The sequence below is a fragment of the Suricata suricatta genome, chromosome 11, assembly GCF_006229205.1.
Source record: "Suricata suricatta isolate VVHF042 chromosome 11, meerkat_22Aug2017_6uvM2_HiC, whole genome shotgun sequence".
NCBI lineage: Eukaryota > Metazoa > Chordata > Mammalia > Carnivora > Herpestidae > Suricata > Suricata suricatta.
Genome location: NC_043710.1, coordinates 39,671,853 through 39,690,076, shown reverse-complemented (window position 1 = coordinate 39,690,076; position 18,224 = coordinate 39,671,853). Strand labels below are relative to the sequence as shown.

Genomic DNA, 18,224 nt, shown 5'->3' with positions numbered 1-18,224 from the left:
ACTTCCAGAAAAGAAAGAAACTTTAAGAAAATTCTTACCAATTAATTTTAACTTTTCTCTATTTTTGTAACATGACAAGTTAAGAATAAAAGCAATCACTACAGGGGCACCTGGCTGCTGAGTAAGTTGAGTACCCAACTCTTGGTTTCGGCTCAGGTCATGATCTAGGGGTTCATGAGATCGAGCCTGGTGTCGGGCTCTGCACTGATGACACGGAGCCTACTTGGGATTCTCTCTCTCTCCCTCTCCCTCCCTCTCTCTCTCTCTTTCTCTCTCTCTCTCCACCACCCCATCTCTCCCCTGCACTCTCTCTCTCAAAATAAACATTTAAAAAAGGAAACACTAGAGAAAAATTCAGAACAACAGTTTATACTTGCTTTTAAATTATTTACCATTTTTTTCCAGAACATGTATTTACTTATTCACGTATTCAACAAATATGTATATAGTGTTACCTGCTAGACCCAAACCTTGAGCTTTACTACTCGCCTGCTGGTTCCTACTGACCTCTGTCCCACATCTTCCCTTAAGCTCTTCTTTCCAGCCTGTGTCTTAACTCAGCAAAAGACCTCGGGGGCATAACATAATGTGATAGAAAACTGAAACTACCCCTCAAGCAATAACTGCCAAACCACCCAGACCAGTTTGAGCTTAAATCCTGACTCATGCCAATGCAGATGGACCATGTGTGACCCAGGGAGTGACCGACAGTTACTTTTACCTCATTTGAATATGAAAATCTCCACGCAAAGAGGAGCACAAGCCTTCTTTACATAATCTACAACGTATGTATAAGCATATTTCCTAAAGGAGTATTGTGGGCCCCTACATGGAGATGACAAGGCTCCCCATCTAAATACTGATTCTAACCCTAAAACAAACAGATTCACTTTTTCTTGGGGAGTCATTGTTTTGAAAGTTATTCCCTGTGATCTCCTGGTTTGCTGCAAATTAAGTTTCCTTTGTACAGCAACAACCTACCCACTGCAGTGTCTACCTGTGACTCACAGGAGTGAACTCACAGTTGCTCAGTTACAATAGCACCAACTTCTGCATTGTTCTAGGTCAGGGAAATAAAATAGAGGACAAAACAAAGTCCTAACATTCATGGAGTATACTTTCCAGTGGCAGAACACACATAAGCTTATGATGTTTTTTTATTGCATACACAGAATGTAGTCTTCTCTCCTCTGTTATACTATTCTCAATACAAGGGTAGTGCTCCGAAAAGAAAACCCAATCTTTAGTAGTCCTATACTCAAAATATTTAAGAATTCCAGGGCACCTGGCTGGTCAGTCATTGGAGCAGGAAACTCCTGAACTTGGGGTTGTGAGTTCAAGCCCATGTCAGGTGTAGAGATTACTTAAAAATAAAATCTTTTGGGATGCCTGAGTGGCTCAGTCGGTTGAGCATCTGACTCTTGATTTCCTCTCAGGTCATAATCTCGTGGTTCCTGGGTTTGAGCTCTACTCTCCTCTGACAGTGTACAGCCTGCTTGGGATTCTCTGTGTTCTCTCTCTGCCTCTCTCACTTTCTCTCAAAAATAAACAGTAAATAAAATAAAATCTTTGAAAAACTCTTCTTTTGAAAATTCTTGACCTAAGAAAAAAATCTCTCATTCTTTTCACTCATTTATTTTATTGAGTCCCTAGTGAAATATGAGGCATAGTGGTGGAAGACAAAATAATTCCAGAAATCAGTCTCATTATAAACATGGAGAAAAAAGAACACACACGCACACATACACTTCATAAGGAAAACATAAGCAAAATGTTATGTTGGAACTTACAGGAGAGAAGAATCACATTTCATACTGAGTTAAAAGGAACCATAGAACACTTCCTAAGGGAAGTAGCACTGGAATGGAATAGGCTTTTATCAGAAGAAAAAGGGAAAGGGCAGCAATAAGCAAAAATACAAAGGATACATTTGGAGAATACAAGTTTCGTCTTTGGTTGAGACACAGGATACAAGGAATGGAGTAATGAGAAATAAAAGTAGAAAAGTAATTCCAAAAATAAAAAATAAAAAAAAAGAAATTCAACACAAGGTATGAAACCCTTTTAATTTGAAACCAAAGAACCTGAAGAAACTTTAATTTCGTAGTCACCAGAAAGACATGGAAGGATTTGGTGTTAGGCAATCACATAATTTCTGTGAAGTTCTGTGGGCACACACTAGAAAATAAAGACTTCAGGAAAGTGGTGAGTAGTAAGGCCGTAAAGACAAGGCCTTTCAGTTACTCAAGGAATCTGATGGAAAAAGGAGAAAATCTCTCTGGGCTTTCTGACTAGGAGAGACTCAAACAGATTTGTAAATAGTAGCTAAGAGTCTTTAGAATGAAAAAGACTGAAGACACAAGAGAAAGATAAAACCCTGGTATAAGATCCTAAGGAAGATGGAAAGGAATGACATCAAGACGAGAGTCTCTCTCTTCCACTTGTGATCTTAAACTCAGAAGTAGACAGACCATCTGCGCTTGATCTCAGTGTCCTACAAGTTATAATTTAATGAGGTAAAACAAAACAAAATGAAACCTAGTAAGTTCCTATTTTTCAAAAAATATATACTTCATGGGAAATGAGAATGAAAAAGAAACAGCATAAGCAATGTCAGTTCATAAGAGAAGTTGTGGGGTGATGGTGTCAAGCCTGCTCCAAATTTATACTTTGTGCTTTTTCTTGCTAACATTGAAATCTGATCACTTAGAGCTTTTACTAATTATTTCTAATTGTGTCTCCTGCAACTTAAGGGAATGTTTACTTCTTCCAATACAACCCTTCAGTATTTGAAAAGTGTTATCAGGTCTTCTAAAAATTTAACATTCCCAATTCTTCAATCATTTCTGACATACCAAGTTCCAAATTCCTCTCTATTCTTGTCAACCTTCCACAAAGGCAATTTAGCTTGCCCAAAAATATGGTGCCTAGAACTGTACATAATACTTTTTGAGTAGCTGGATAACAAAGAATAGAATAGAAACAGTAACTTCCTTGATCTGGAAGGAATTATTATAAACTAAAACAGCATCATTTTTAAAGTAGCCATGTCACACTTTTGATTGAACTAAAACCCAAAGAAATTTTAACGTAAATATAATCTTCCTAGCTACTATTTAATTACAATAGAACTGAACTCAAATTAAAATCTATTAATTGTGACAATGGATATAAAAAGTACTTACACTTTTAAATTATCTGTAATAAAAACAGTAGAATGCTGACAACTGTTAAAGATGGATTATGAGTACATGTGGGTTCATTTTATTATCCTACTTGTGTCTCTTTGCAATTTTCCAAAATCACAAAATTTTTTTCAGTACCTACTTTTAAAAAGAAATCTCTGTATAAACCTTCAAAAGCTCCCTCTCTTAATCTATGATCTTATTCTTATATATTTTTCCAGCCTCATCTTTCACTTTATCCCTATTTTCCAACTCTATCTTGCTAATTTTTGTTCCTCTTTCATTGTATAAACTTCCTGGGCCTCTATGGTTCAGTAGATACTATTTTTTGGATTTTCATCCATTTAATAAAATCCTACCTTTCTGGAAAGCTGGATTTAAACATCACTTCTGTTAAGCCTGCACACCTCTAGTCAAAACAAAAACAAAAACAAACCTAAGCGATTAGAAGGTGGCTATAAATGCTTACTAAAGTCAATGAAACAAATTCTTGAGGGGTTGGCTTCTTGGGTTGGATTGCCCAAGGTTACAGAGCCCCTAAGAGGTAGAGCTGTGACTAGAATCCACTTCACCTGAGTCCTAATCTAATCACCTTTCCACTTCCACGCAATCCTTGATAGAAACAAAAACTAGGAGTAAGATTAAGAATAGGCTTTTATCATCGCCCTAGCACTCATTTTACCACAGTGTTTGCTGCTTACACATTAAAAGCAAATCACAACATTCTCTCCCCGCCCCCCTAATTGCGTGGAAGGAGAAGGAAATCAAGCAAAAAGTAAAGATACTAGGCGAAAGGCAAATAGGAGATTCCACCATTCCATAGTGGGATCTTTCTACCCAAGAATAATCAGAGAACTCTTTACCTCAGACAGAGAAATAACCATTCATACACGTATCAGGCAATCAACATTCTTTGTAGCCACCGCCAGATACAGTCCCTGCCCAGAAGAAGCTCCCTAGCGGAACTCGTAACTTTTTGGCAGCGATATCTTTAATACTGTATTCGGATCTCTTGAAGAGAGAAGGCTCGGTAACCAAGTTTTCAAAGCCAGGCTCACAGATCACCAGCCCGTAGGTCTCAGCTCCGCTCCACCAACTCCAAAGCCGGAAGCCCCCAATTCTCAATAGATTAGACGCTTTCTCACGGATGGCAGCTGGGAAACTCACCGAGCAACTAAAAGCCGTACACTCAACGAGCAACTAAGAACGGTACCGGAGAATCTTTCTTCTTCTTCCGTACCAGCCCCCTGGTTTACGTCATCCAGAAGCGCCGGGGAAGCGGGGAGACGGCTATTAACGGCACTTCCTTGTCACGTGACGGGTTACGCCCCTGCTCGCGCGTGGTCCCTCCCCCTCCGGCCGCGGTCGCAATTACGCTCTCTGCGGCCTGCAGTGAGCGGGCTGTTACTGGCCGAAGACGCAGCGCAGTCGAAAATCGAAGGAGCGTTAGGCCAAAGGGGTGAGCCAGCCAGGATTCTGAGACCCTTCACAGCTTGAGGCCGGCGAAAGGAAATGAAACAGGCGGGAACCGGCGGGGGAGGGAGGGATCTAGCGGAAGGTGTCATGGCGGCCTCGGTCTGGGTCACGTGGCCGGCAGGCCCGCCTTGGTACTTCCGGTCACGTGTCCTCAGAGTCCTCGCAGCCAGCGATGGAGGCGAGACCCCCCAGTAACAGAGGCAGTGGCGACGGCGGTGGCTACTGGGTTTCTGCCTCTTCCCGGCAGCGTCTCTAAGCAGCGCAGCGGAACTCGACCCGACCCAGCCCAGTTACTTACTACCCAGGGCCGTAGCTCTCACTTGGTAAGTTTAGACCGAAGAATGGGGGCGGGTGCGAGGGTGGGTGAGGAGCTGACAGGCCCGGGGGCCGCAAGACGGCGCGGATTCTTCCCCTTTTCCCAGTGTCCCTGTTGCTGTCGCCACGGCCCTAAACCTGCCGTCTCGGTAGCTCTTTATTGTCCTGAAGCGAGGGATAGGCAACCCCTAATCTACTAGCCTATAGGAAGTCTGCCCTTTTACTAAGAGCAGAGACTCGAATATTTACCCAAAGGAAGGGTTAGACTTGGCTTCTGAGAATGAAGGACATGGAGGCCTCTGACTGACAGAGTCGCCCTTCCCGTTAGGAAATGTGCTGTTAAGTCTTTTGGTTTCTGTAGGAAAACAGCTTTCACTGTAGTGTCCGCGCACCTTTTGCTTGACCTGTCAATTCTAAGGCTTAGTAAAGGCTTCTTAGCACGTATTTCGATCCACACCCCGGGTTTTGGTCCATGCCCAATTTGATTGTCTTATAATGATAAAAAATAGACCACTAACCCATGGAAATGTGTAATTAAAGTCCCCAGTGTTCTGAGACTAAATCGAATAAGGAAATATATTCAGTTGACTCTTAAACACCCATTTTGTGGTCTGTATAGGTGGGGACGGGGAAGAGGTCTAGAAACTTAACCTTTAGCTCATTAGAAGACAGTGTGAAAAACATACAAAAACTAAGTGGTTTGAAATGCACACTGTAGTATTAACTCCATAAAAGAGTGGAACAGTTTCTTCCCACTGGGGGAAGAAAACTGGGGGAATTCTGTTATACAGAAGAGCATGCCTTGATGGACTCGAACTCGGGAGTGGTCGAGCCCCACCCAGTTGGCCTCCCCTCTTGGAACACAGTTTGAAAACCACTGAACTGGGCTGTGGTAAATAAGCCAAAATTGCCAACCCTAATATAGCTTTCTAAAGTCAAAACTGGAACAAATGACATGGAGAGGTCACAACAGAAGGGAAGATAACCTCTAGTATCAGGCCTAAGGCTTGCATTAGGAATGGACTCTGGAGAGAACTTTGTACCTTTTAGCAGACCTAAATCCCTCATTTGGGAAGAAGGGAGAGATAAATTGGGGCTATTAAACCTGTCCTTTTACCCTCACTCAGCTGACATTTAGCAGTGCAGCAGATGAAAACAGTTTCTCCTATGTAATATTAAGTATATATGGTAGGGCAACTGTAAAAAGAAATTACCTACGCAAATGCAGAGAGGGTTCTTTAAAAAATATGAAGAAGGTTGGTGCAGAGAGGAATCAGTTTAATAAACCAAATGATCAGCTTCCTGCACATACTGCCCTGGAGGCATGTATCTTCTCCCTGCTAGTTTATGTTTCCACCTTTTAGCCTTGCTTTTCTCTGCTGCTGGGTTTTTCCCCCTACCCTCGACCTTTGCTAGCATTTTGACCAGTATTTCTAGTCGTGGATACCGCTGGTAGAGGTGCCTTGTGCCCTTCCTTTTTTCTCTCTAGCTTGCTTTTAGTGTGGCAGTATCAGGCATAGTAAGTCTCTCCCTTCCCCACTTTGATTACCAACTGATTGCTCTTCTCATGATTTGTATATTATACTCTTGTCAGCATGCAGTACTTATTAGTGAATATGAGCATACATTTCATTCTGTCTTGTGTCTGTCGCATTTTCCTCCTTCTGCCTCTCCCTGCACTGCTGTAAAAATGAAAAAGTGCTTGGTCTCAAAATTGCCACATCAGTTACTCCCCTGAATAGCTTCATTGTGTGTGTAACTTTCATTAAAATGGTAAATTTTGGTCACTTTTTACATACTTCCAAAGTCCTGTCCCCTGTAATGCTGGATTGTTAAAATTTTTTTTGGATTGCCTCATAGCAAGCAGCATTCCAGATCTCCATTTTGTATTCTGGCAGATACTACATCTCTCTCTAATACTCCTCCTTTTAGAGGGTGATATGGAGTTTATATTTCACTTATTGTCCTTATTTCTGCCCCATTTATCTCTGCCTATTACAAGAGAAATGCAATTTAAAAATTTCTGTTGAATAGTTTGAAATTCTTCCTATCCCTGTTTCCTTTAAAGCCAGCCATTGGAATCTCTGAGGAATGATACTGTGATCTCTGAGCAGACAGCTGTAATGCTTCCTGGAGTTTAGCCAAGGGTGTATGTACGAAGGTGTCTTATGTATTCTACCAGGGTGGTGGTCTTTTAACACCAAATATCTTAAATAGATAATCACAGATGTTTATTGGACTCTTCATATAGGCTAAATATGCTGCTAGGTGCTGTATTGCAGAGAATACAACACATGCATTCTCTTCCCTTTATGAAGCTTGCAGTCTTTCAGGGGAGACAGACATTCGAAGAACCACTTTCAAAAGTAATTATAGTTGTGATACTGCTATCAAGAAAAGAACAGAAGGTATTGCCTAGTAACTTTGAAACTTAGAGTAGACAAAAAGATGAGTAAAAGCCAGGTGATGAGGAGGAGAATGTGCAAAGGCTCAGAGCAAAGCATGTTCATTTACCTTGAGGCAAATATTTAACTGCAAATGAATTAAAGCCTTTACTGGTGGATCTTGCTATTTAAAGGGGCAGGTGATTTCATAACGTAAATCTTTTAAGTAAAGCTAGATCTTCATCAGGTCGATTTGTTTAAATGGAGCTAACTGATATTTTTCATAAATAAACATTCTGTGGCTCTTCTAGAATTCTTCTGGGAAAAAGTTATTGCCACCCAAGGAGCCATCTTCAGTAAACATCTGAAAATCACTTAGGGCTCTGTAGGGTAGCCCCACTGGTTCCATTAAACTTCCTAAAACTGGTCCTCGTACAATTAACAGAGGTGCTATGAATAAACAAGGAAATTTGCCAAGCAAGTTAGCTATGAGACCATTGACTAGTCATTCCAATGTTCGTTAGTTACCCCTGACTTATTTTCAATATCTCCCCAAGTGGATTTTAATATGAATGGTTTTACATACTAGTAACTGATTCTGATAGTTCTCTCCATCTAACTTACTCTCCATTTTACAGTTTCTCTGTCTTCACTCATCTTTTCTTTCTTACCTTCCTGTCTCAGAAGTTTTTCTGTTCTTTTCCAAAGCTTTCACTTTATTTGTGCCTATAAGCCTAGTTAATTGGAAACTCCTTCAATGCTTTTCCTCCATATATTAATATCTTAAAATTGTTTTGAAATTATCTGCTTTCCCCCATCCACAAAACCTCTCCTTCTATCTTTCTAATTTTAATTCGTGTTTCCTAAAATGTGGTTCATATAGTATGCAGTATAATTTCAGGTAATAACAGATTGGTTTTTTAATTTTAAGTTACTATAATGTTTATTATAATGAATATTAAAATATTAACTAGTTCCATACATATTACAAATTTTCTTTTGTACATTAAAAAAGTTAAATAAAAATAATAAGTTTATATACACGTATTACAAAAATGGAAAAATAACAGTTGTTTTCTTACCTGCACTAAGACCTGTAACACTTTCCTGTGTTCCCTTATAAGCCTGTGGTTTGATAGGAAACAATAACTGCTTTTTTGGGGCAACTGGTGTCTCAGTCAGTTAAGTATCTGACTCTTGATTTCAACTCAGATCATGATCTCACCATTTTAGAGTTCAAGCCCCAGTTCGGGAGTTCAAGCTCCATGTCAGGCTCTGTGCAGAACATGCTTGGTGTTCTCTTCTCCCTCTCTCTTTGCCCCTCCTCCACACATACATGGTCATGCTCTCTCTCTCAAAATAAATTAATAAATATTTTTTTAAATTCTGTTTTTCTCATTACAAAATACATATTATAGATAATCCAGAAAACAAAAAGAACATTCAAGTCATCTGTAATCTCATCACCCATCAGTAACCACTGTGAAGTTGGGCGTATAGCCCTCCAAGTCAGAAGTATTTACAGTATAGCATGATGGAAGTCCAAGGTCAAACTGACCCACATTAAAACTAGCTACTTCCTTGATGCTTTGGGAAACAGTCTTGATTTTTTTTAAGACCCAGTTTCGTTTATCTGCAGAATGGAACTAATAATAGAACCTACATCAGGGATTGTTAAGTGGGACTGAATGAGTTAATGCCTGTAAAGAACTTAACCCAGTGCCTGGCACATTTTAGGCATTGAGTACTTTTTTTTTTTTTTAATGTAAGCTCTACACCCAGCATGGGGCTTGAGCTCACAACCCTCAAGATCAAGAGTTGCAGGGGTGCCTGGCTGGCTCAGGTCAGTTAAGCATCCAGCTTCAGCTCAGGTCATGATCTCACAGTTCATGGGTTCGAGCCCCGCGTCAGGCTCTGTGCTGACAGCTAGTTCAGAGCTGGAGCCTGCTTCAGATTCTGTGTCTCCCTCTTTCTCTGACCCTCTCCTGCTCTCACTGTCTCTCAAAAATAAATTTAATAAACATTTAAAAAATTTTTTTAAAGATCAAGAGTTGCATGCTCTACCAACTGAGCCAATCAGACTCACCACTTTGAGTACATTTTATTTATTTTAAAAAATGTTAAAAAATGTTTTTATTTATTTTTGAGAGAGAGTGTGAGCAAGGAAGGGACAAAGAGAGAGGGAGACAGAATCCAAAGCAGGCTCCAGGCTCTGAGCTGTCAGTGCAGAGCCCTGCACAGGGCTCAGTCCCATAGACCGTGAGATCATGACCTGAGCTGGTCAGACACTTAACTGACTGAGCCACCTCAGGCACCCCTTGAGTGCATTTTAGATCATTTTTTTAAATTTAAGAATATAGAATTAAACTACAAGCTTTTTTTTCCTTTGATCATCTAACTGTATCTTTTCATTTCATTAAATAGTGTTTAGAAACAGTAATTTTTAGACATTTTAAGCAGTAATAACTCTCTAATGAAAATCTTAGGAGGATAAAATATGTCATTAAAAGGGTGGCATTATATATATATATTAAGAATTTTAACCTTTATCATACATGTTTTATAGATATCTGAACTGGAGATTATAAAACAGTGTAAGTAAGTGTTTTCAGTGGCAAGTGAAAAACAAGTTAATTAATCTCCACCTACATGACTCAACAGCACCTCACACTCTTCATGTCCAGAACTGAAATCCGTGCCTTCACTTTCAAACCTGTTCCTACTGTACTCATGTCAGTAGGGCTTAGGAGTGAGGTGTGAGCAAGCAATTGTGACACCTTCAGCGCTTGCCTATTTATCCTGCCTCCTCAGTATTCCTCCTCCTCCCTTTCTTGCTGCCACCAGCCTGGTTCAGACCCTTGTTAGTTCTTAAGTCTCTCTCATGCCGTCCACAGATTCATTTCCTAAAATACAAATTGCTGCCCTATTCAAAGTCCTTAGAAGTTTTTTTCTTGTCTACCAAGTAGGGTGGCATTCTACACTGTCTCCATCTTAACCATCAAACTCCATACCCCACTGATCTTTATCATGAACTTTATACTACATCCAGCACAGACTACTTACCATTCCTAGAGTCTCCAAAAGCATTCCCTTTGCTTGTAATGCCTAATTCCCTTTCTCTGTCAAAGTCCTCATTCAAGACCCAATTCATAACTAACTTACTAAGTATGAAAAAGAACAAACTACTGATACATGTAATAATATGGTGAATTTCAAGAAATAGATTAGGTGGAAAGCCAGAGACAGAATACATAATACATGATTCCGTTTCTATGAAAATCCAGAAGAGACAGAAGCTAATCTGTGGTGATAGGAATCAGAAAATAGTTGCTGGAGGGGGAGAGGAAGAGAGTTGAAAAGAGGAATATGAGGAAACTTTGGGGGGTGGTAGAAATATTCTCTTATTTTGAATAATGGTACATGTGTGTATACAATTGTCAAGATACATCAGACAAACCACCTAAGATGTATGTATTTTGGTGGTTTGTTAAATCATACCCCAATTTTTTTTATTTGCACTAAAAAAATCTATTATAAACCTTTAGCAAAGCATCCTTTGTGAAGGAATGGCCCCTAAGTCCTAATTCAGAACATTTTTAATCTCCCTTTTGGAACTTTACATGTTGTTATTTGTATACACCGACGCACATGTATCTTGCTCTTGAACTGGAACCTCTTTGAAAGCAGAAATCATTATTGTCAGACATTCATCTTTGGATAACCCTAGACTTGTTGGCTCAGCACACATTTATTGAATAAATAAATTCAATAAATTTATTGAATAAGTGTGTTCATGTTAACCCTCTTTCTTTCCATTCCTGGGGTAGAGTAGCCTGTGAGAGTACCTATGAAGGAATATTTGGCTACTCAGAATTGAGGAAGTCAACCTCAGAGAAATTAAGATTTTGCTTTTTTTAAGATTTGTATTTTTTATTTCTAAATTCCTGCTTGAATGACTTTTTTGATTGTAGCTTACTTGTGGTAAGCATAAAATAACATACAGATTCATCAAATTACTATGTTGTACACATGAAATTAATTAAATTTTAAAAAAGCATTCCTCAATTATTTCAAATAACTAATGGCAGATTCAGTATTTCATTGTTCCCATTTGTTTTAGCCTCCAGGAAAAATGTTTCAGTGAAGCTTCATTTGTTTGCTCAGGGCAAATTTAATTCTTAAAATATCTGGATTTGCTAATTTCTCTAAAATTATATTTTAAACTGTACCTGAAGAAGTAAATGTTTTAAAATTATACTTTTAAGTCATTTCTTTGGGAATAAAACCTTAGTCATAACTTCACCAGAAATGACATATATAGGGTATTTGTGTTACTACTTTTTCCTCTCTCATCCCAGGGCAGATATCCCCATCAATCATGGCTTCTTTCCTGATAAGCCCTTATAGCCTCAAGTTCCCTTTTGGCCTCATATTCCAGGCAGCCACACGTAAGCCTCTAGGATTTCAGTCGAGTATATAAGACTCCCCAGGACTGGGGAGGAAGGAAGTGGAGGTAACTGAAGGCTGTTTCCTAGGCAATGAATTAGCCATATACAAGTGAATCTTTGGTCAAGACCTAGAGAACAGTTAAGGACATTTGATTGTTGAAAGCTGGGGGAAGTAGCATCTGAAGTGTTAATTTTTTTTTAAGTAGAATGATTTTTTTTAATATTTATTTATTTTAGGGTTTTTTTAATGTTTTAAATTTTATTTAAATCCAAGTTAGTTAACAGATAATGTAATAAAGATTTCAGGAATTGAATTTAGTAATTCATCACTTACATATAACTCTCAGTGCTCATCCCAAAGAGTATCATCCATAATGCCCATCACCTGTTTAGCCTGTCCACCCCCGCCAACACCTCTACAGCATCCCTCAGTTTGTTCTCTGTATTTAAATGTCTCTTATGGCTTCCCTCCCTCTCTATTTTTCCTTTCCTTTCTCTATGTTCATCTGTTTTGTTTCTTAAATTCCACATATGATTCCATCATATATTTTAAAGTACACAGGAAGAAACTTAGACCAGGAATCAGGAAATGTGGGTGTGGTTTCTGCTCTGAGAGTAGTTCTGGGAAGATCACACAAACCCTGTGGCCCTTAGTCGTTTTCAGTTGATACAGTATTGAACTAAATATTCAATAGAGTCATAATTCTAAAGTTCTACAACTTTAAATATAGATTAGATAAAACACAACTTTTCTGTAGTCAAATCATACATTTAAGATTTAAGAATATTACTGAAGAACCAAAAGTAAATTGAAAATACTCTGATTAAAATATGTAGAAATGGTTTCAAAAGTGCCAAGTGTCATAAACTGAATTGTGTAAATTCAAACCTGTGATAATGAGCAAATAATAAATTTGATTTTAAAGGATAATGCTATATAACTTTAACTTTGAATCAGCGACTTTTTTCTTATTATCAATTTAGCTTTAGATTTGGAAAGGACTCCAGAAGTCAACAAATTTGATCCTAATTGAGATGTGAAATCTTTTGTCTCTGTTAGCACTTTCTAGGCATCATGGCAACTTCATCTGAAGAAGTTTTGCTGATTGTAAAGAAGGTGCGTCAAAAGAAGCAAGATGGAGCTTTATACCTCATGGCAGAAAGGATTGCTTGGGCGCCTGAAGGCAAAGATAGATTTACAATCAGCCATATGTATGCAGATATTAAATGTAAGTCAGCTATACTAAGGTCTGATGTAACATTTGCTAGTAATTTTATAAGAAGATTGCTTATACAGTCTTTGTAGATTTTTTTTATTGTAGTGTCCAAAAAACCAACCATAAAGTAGGATCGCGGAACATATATTATTCTGTAACCTGCCTTTTCCACTTAATAATAATAATAATAGAGTTTATATAGTTTTATATATGCAAATCTACATTATGTAAAAATCTCCACACAGCGCCTTTTTTAGGAATTGCATAATACTCCACTGGATATAGAATCATAATTTGATCAGCTTTCTTGAAGGACAGTTAGGAAGTTTTCAGAATTCTTTTTATTACAAACAGTATTGCAGTATAGGTCTGTGTGCTGGTATCTTTGTGAGGTTATATGTATGGACTACATCTCTGCAGATAGATTTACTGATTCAGGTGGTTTCTGCACTAAAATGTTGATTGATTATGCCAGATTGCCCTTTAATAAAACTGTATCATTTAAGCAAGTTGTCTAGTTAATCTGTGGTTATGTGGCCATCATCTGTTGAGAAAATAGACTCAATTTTTTTATTGGTATATATGAGAAATACAGAGCACAGTATCCTTAACAAATTGTGGTATCTGAACTGTGACCTTAATCTGGATTAATTTATTTTCTTGGATATAAAATTCTTCTCCAAGATAAAATCTTATGATGATTTCAAAGACCGTGATACCTCAAAAAATAGACAACCTTCAAGTTGGCAGGTGCTAAATTTGTAAATGTCCTTTGTGTGTGAATAGTTGCCCTAAGGACTTATCTGAACTTTGCTGCTGGAAATAACCAAGATTTTCATCTATTTCCACTGAAATAATTTAGAATTTTAACTTTCAAAAGGAGGTACTCTTTGAAATTCATCATAATTAGGTACTGCCTAAGCTGTCTGGTTTTTGTACACTATTTTGGTAATATTAGCTCCTTTTAAAAGTTTGTTTCTGTGGAAAAGTGCCACACCAAGTTCCTCATAGTACTCTTACATACTAACATTTGTACGAGAATAGATTCATAAATTAGGAACTTCCTCTATTCGCATTTCTCTTAAACAGGAAGTTGGTCCTGTAGCTCTGTAAAACACACACTCATTGTGATACCCACAACACACAATAAAGAATATACCCTTCTCCTATTTCTTGACAGTTCTTCTCAGCTGTTGGGAAGGAGAGTACATACCTAAATCTAGATCTAAACCAGATCAGTATTCATTTTAAGTTGAATATTTGAAAGAATGCCCATTTCTGAAAGAAGCCATTGAAAGTTATCAGCAATAAGCACCTTTTACGAAGGTGAAAATCAGCCGTCAGGTTAGCTAATTACAAAACTTCAGAAATAGGCGTCTTAGAGGCGAGAGCCAAGATAGAGCAAGGCTAAAGCAATAACTGAGAAAAGATGGGTAACAAGGAGTGATGGTTTGTTTTGGAGAAATGGAAAGCCAGAGTAGGCTGGCTGACAGCCTATATTGCTCTGTATTGCTGCTTTTGGTAGTAAGATATTTCATCTAGACTGTTGGTCTGGAAGCAACATCTTGATTGTGAAAGTTTGTTTAGGAGTTAGGTGGTTTGGACCATGAGCTCTAGGCAGCATGTTCACACTATCATGAGCTTCCCATTTCATAAGACAAAGCCCCTCCGTCTCTCTTCCTCTGAGGAAGACAAGGCCTACTGTTGCCATGAGGCCCACTCTTTAAGAGTACAAGTTCTCCATTATGTAGGTGCATTTTGACATTCTCAACCTCTATTTATTATGAAAATTTTCAGAGTTACAGAAAACCTTTAAGAATGGCGCAGTGCATACCTATACAATATGTCCCACTTACGTGTGCATATGCTTTGCTTTGTAATATTTTTGTGCTGAGAAATTAATAGTAAATAACCAGAACATTGTTACATCTCCAGTTGTCCCAGTAATGTTCTATTGTCGTAGTGATTGTTTTAAACCATATCCAATCTGGATTTCACATATGTAGTTGTAGTCCCTTCAGTCTTTATAGATTTGTCAAATACCATACATTTTGATTATGCCTATTTGTCCTCTCAAGGTTCTTTTAAAATTATTTTCGTGCATACTTGTGTTTCTTATAAACTGGAAGGTCTACAGGCTTGATTATACTCAAGTTAAACATTTGCACAACACGTAGGTGGTGGTATTTACTTAATATTCTATCCCCTCAGAAAGCCGATAGTGTTGTCGCATTCTGGAGGAGATGAAGTTCTGTCACTTGGTTGAAGTGATGACACCAGATCTCTCAAATGTAAAATGATGTATTCTTCTTTGCAGTTATTAAGACATGGGCTGTGATTTGGAGTTTTTTGAATTAGGACAAACCATTTTTATTAATGATAGTGTTGATAGGAGACAGCTGTTCAGGGTGGGGTCAGGACTCCTGTGTGGCTATTTAGAGGTTTGCCGGAGTTGAGTGGAAACAAAAGCCCTTTTTGTATTTGGCGATGGAAGCAGTGGGTGAGAAGTGTGCACAAAGAGGGTGCTGAAGAAGGAGGCAGAGTGTTAGCAGTGAATTTGTTAAACTGCTCTGATTATATGGGATTGTTTGAGAAGAGTTCATTTCTGCAAAAGCATTAAGATTGAACAGGACAGCTAACGCCCAAAGGAATTCTGAATCTTCTTGGGAGGAAAAGTAGCCTATTGTAGGACAATTTCCACAAAGTGGGTGTCCTCAATCTAATTTGCCTCATGCTTCTTTTTAGGCCAGAAAATCAGTCCAGAAGGAAAAGCTAAAATTCAGCTTCAGCTGGTGTTGCATGCAGGGGACACAACTAACTTCCATTTTTCCAATGAAAGCACAGCAGTGAAAGAGCGAGATGCAGTGAAAGACCTTCTTCAGCAGCTGCTGCCCAAATTCAAGAGGAAAGCAAATAAAGAACTGGAAGAGAAAAACAGGTGAAGGAGGAAAAGAACAGACTTTTGAAGAGGGACTAGATTCTCTCCAGTCTCTTAGTAGATTAATAGCTTGTTTTGTCTTATGCCTTGAGCTACATTAAATTAACTGCCTCAACCCTAATAGTCTGGTGAGGACCAGAACTGAGATTCAAAGATGCCAAGATCCTTTAATTCCCTTTCCCAGTTTTCTGTCACAGAGAAGACACTGAACTATTAGAATGTGTTTGTGAATGAGAAATGTGAAAAATCACACTGCAAGGAAAGTTGAGAAAGCATGTAAAGTAATGAGAAAATCTGATAAGGTGAATTACTTCATTGCCAATATTTTCCAGACCATCCATGCTTAAGTCTCCAAGTGCTTATCACCTTGAAAGTTAGTGTCCAGGGGCGCCTGGGTGGCTCAGTTGGTTAAGCCTCCGGCTTCGGCTCAGGTCCGATCTCACCTTCGTGGGTTCGAGCTCCGCATCAGGCTCTGTGCTGACAGCTAGCTCAGAGCCTGGAGCCTGCCTCTGGTTCTGTGTCTCCTTCTCTCTCAGCCCCTCCCCCTCTCATGCTCTCTCTCTGTTTCAAAAATAAATAAAACATTAAAAAATTTAAAAAAAAAGTTAGTGTCCAGAAAATCTTAGGCATACCTCTACTCTTCCCTTTTCATTTTTATTTATAAAAGAGAATACAATACAAATACAGATATAGTGACCTTTGTACCATGGGATATGGAGATGAATAACACCAATAACCCTAAAAGAATTTAAGCTTTGCTTTTTCAGACAGACTTACATTTGTCATCATTTGTTCCTCTAAAAATGTTTTTTGTTGTTGTTTGAATTATTAAGAGATGAACTAAATGACCTCTGTTGCTCCATCATCATAAAAGGAAAGTTGTGGGTCTCACTGTTTTCATATCGTTAAAGTCATTTTATTTTTTTAAGTCTTTTTAAAGTGTTGACATAAATGGTGTTTTATTCCAGAAGTTCAATGTATTCAATATATTCTATCACCAGAATGCTGCAAGAAGATCCTGTTTTGTTTCAGCTTTATAAAGACCTTGTTGTGAGTCAAGTGATCAGTGCTGAGGAATTCTGGGCCAATCGTTTAAATATAAATGCAACAGAGAGTTCTTCTACATCCAATCATAAGCAGGATGTTGGCATTTCTGCAGCATTTCTGGTATGTGACCCTTCCAGATTTCTGAAGGGAGAAAGAAAGAAAGAAACAAAGAAAATCCTAATATATGTGTTAGCAAAGCCAAATGTAAAAGTTAGCATTTCCTTAAAGCAAATCAATGGATACATGGTATTCTAATAAAGTATTTTTTAAAAAGATAAGTGGGGTGGCTGAGTGGCTCCGTCGGTTGAGCATCCGACTTCAGCTCAGGTCATGATCTTACGGTTCATGGGTTCAAGCCCCGCGTCAGGGTCTCTGCTAACCACTAACTTAGAGCCTAACCACTAACTTAGAGCCTGGACCGATTCTGTGTCTCTTTCTCTCTGCCCCTTTCCTGTTTACACTCTGTCTCTTTCTCTCAAAACTAAATAAATGTAAAAAAATATTTTTTTTTAATAAAAATTAAAAGATCAAGTATTTTTTAAATAGAAGCTTTTTGAGGCACCTGGGTGGCTCACTGGGTTAAGCATCTGACTTCGGCTCAGGTCATGATCTCACAGTTCATGAGTTCAAGCCCCTCATGGGGTTCTGTGCTGACAGCTCAGAGCCTGGAGCCTGCTTTGGATCCTGTGTCTCCCTCTGTCTTTGTACCTCCCCAGCTCGCACTCTCTCTCTCTCAAAAATGAATAAATGTTAAAAAAAATTTTTTTTTTAAATAGATGCTTCTTTTTGCCAGTGAACGTTTTTTGGTTTTTGGATTTGACAATAACATGCTGAAAATTAAATGGAGTTTAATAAAAGAGAATTTTTTAGCAATTGGACTAATACTTGTTTCCTCGAATTATTTTAAAGTTAGAGCTTTCTGGTACCTTATTTTATGATTGCTATATTTGTAAGGCAGAGTTAAATGTGGAATGATCATGGTATTACAGAAAAAGTAAGCTTTGTAGAATGTATTTTAGTGAAAGATTGAGAATACCCTACCTGTGTGCAATTAGAAAATGGGAGTCATTTAGTCTGTTCTCTGATGGGTGGGACCAAAGCAGTGTTTATGCATTTAACAAAACTTTGAGTACCAGTTATATGTCTAGCATCTTTCTGGGTGCTTAGTAGTAAATTGAATGAACAAAGCCTTTCCTTAAAAAAAAAAAAAAGTT

At 38.4% G+C, this 18,224-nt stretch overlaps 2 protein-coding genes across 10 annotated transcripts in view; one reads left to right on the top strand and one right to left on the bottom strand.

The window, feature by feature from the left end:
• Positions 1–4,469, bottom strand: part of HPS5 (HPS5 biogenesis of lysosomal organelles complex 2 subunit 2) — a 38,310-nt gene extending 33,841 nt beyond the window's left edge. For 6 of the 9 annotated variants that reach the window (XM_029915391.1, XM_029915399.1, XM_029915395.1 and 3 more), the window contains exon 1: positions 4,353–4,469. The gene's annotated coding sequence lies outside the window, so the exon portion shown is untranslated. The other 3 variants (XM_029915392.1, XM_029915397.1, XM_029915398.1) reach the window with 2 other exon arrangements.
• A 62-nt stretch (positions 4,470–4,531) lies between these two features.
• Positions 4,532–18,224, top strand: part of GTF2H1 (general transcription factor IIH subunit 1) — a 35,934-nt gene continuing 22,241 nt past the window's right edge. Inside the window, exons 1-4 of the mRNA XM_029915401.1 lie at positions 4,532–4,984; positions 12,869–13,037; positions 15,771–15,963; positions 16,965–17,130. Of these exons, the coding sequence (XP_029771261.1) occupies positions 12,884–13,037; positions 15,771–15,963; positions 16,965–17,130 (513 nt within the window). The 5' untranslated portion in view covers positions 4,532–4,984; positions 12,869–12,883. The remainder of the gene's footprint in view (positions 4,985–12,868; positions 13,038–15,770; positions 15,964–16,964; positions 17,131–18,224) is intronic.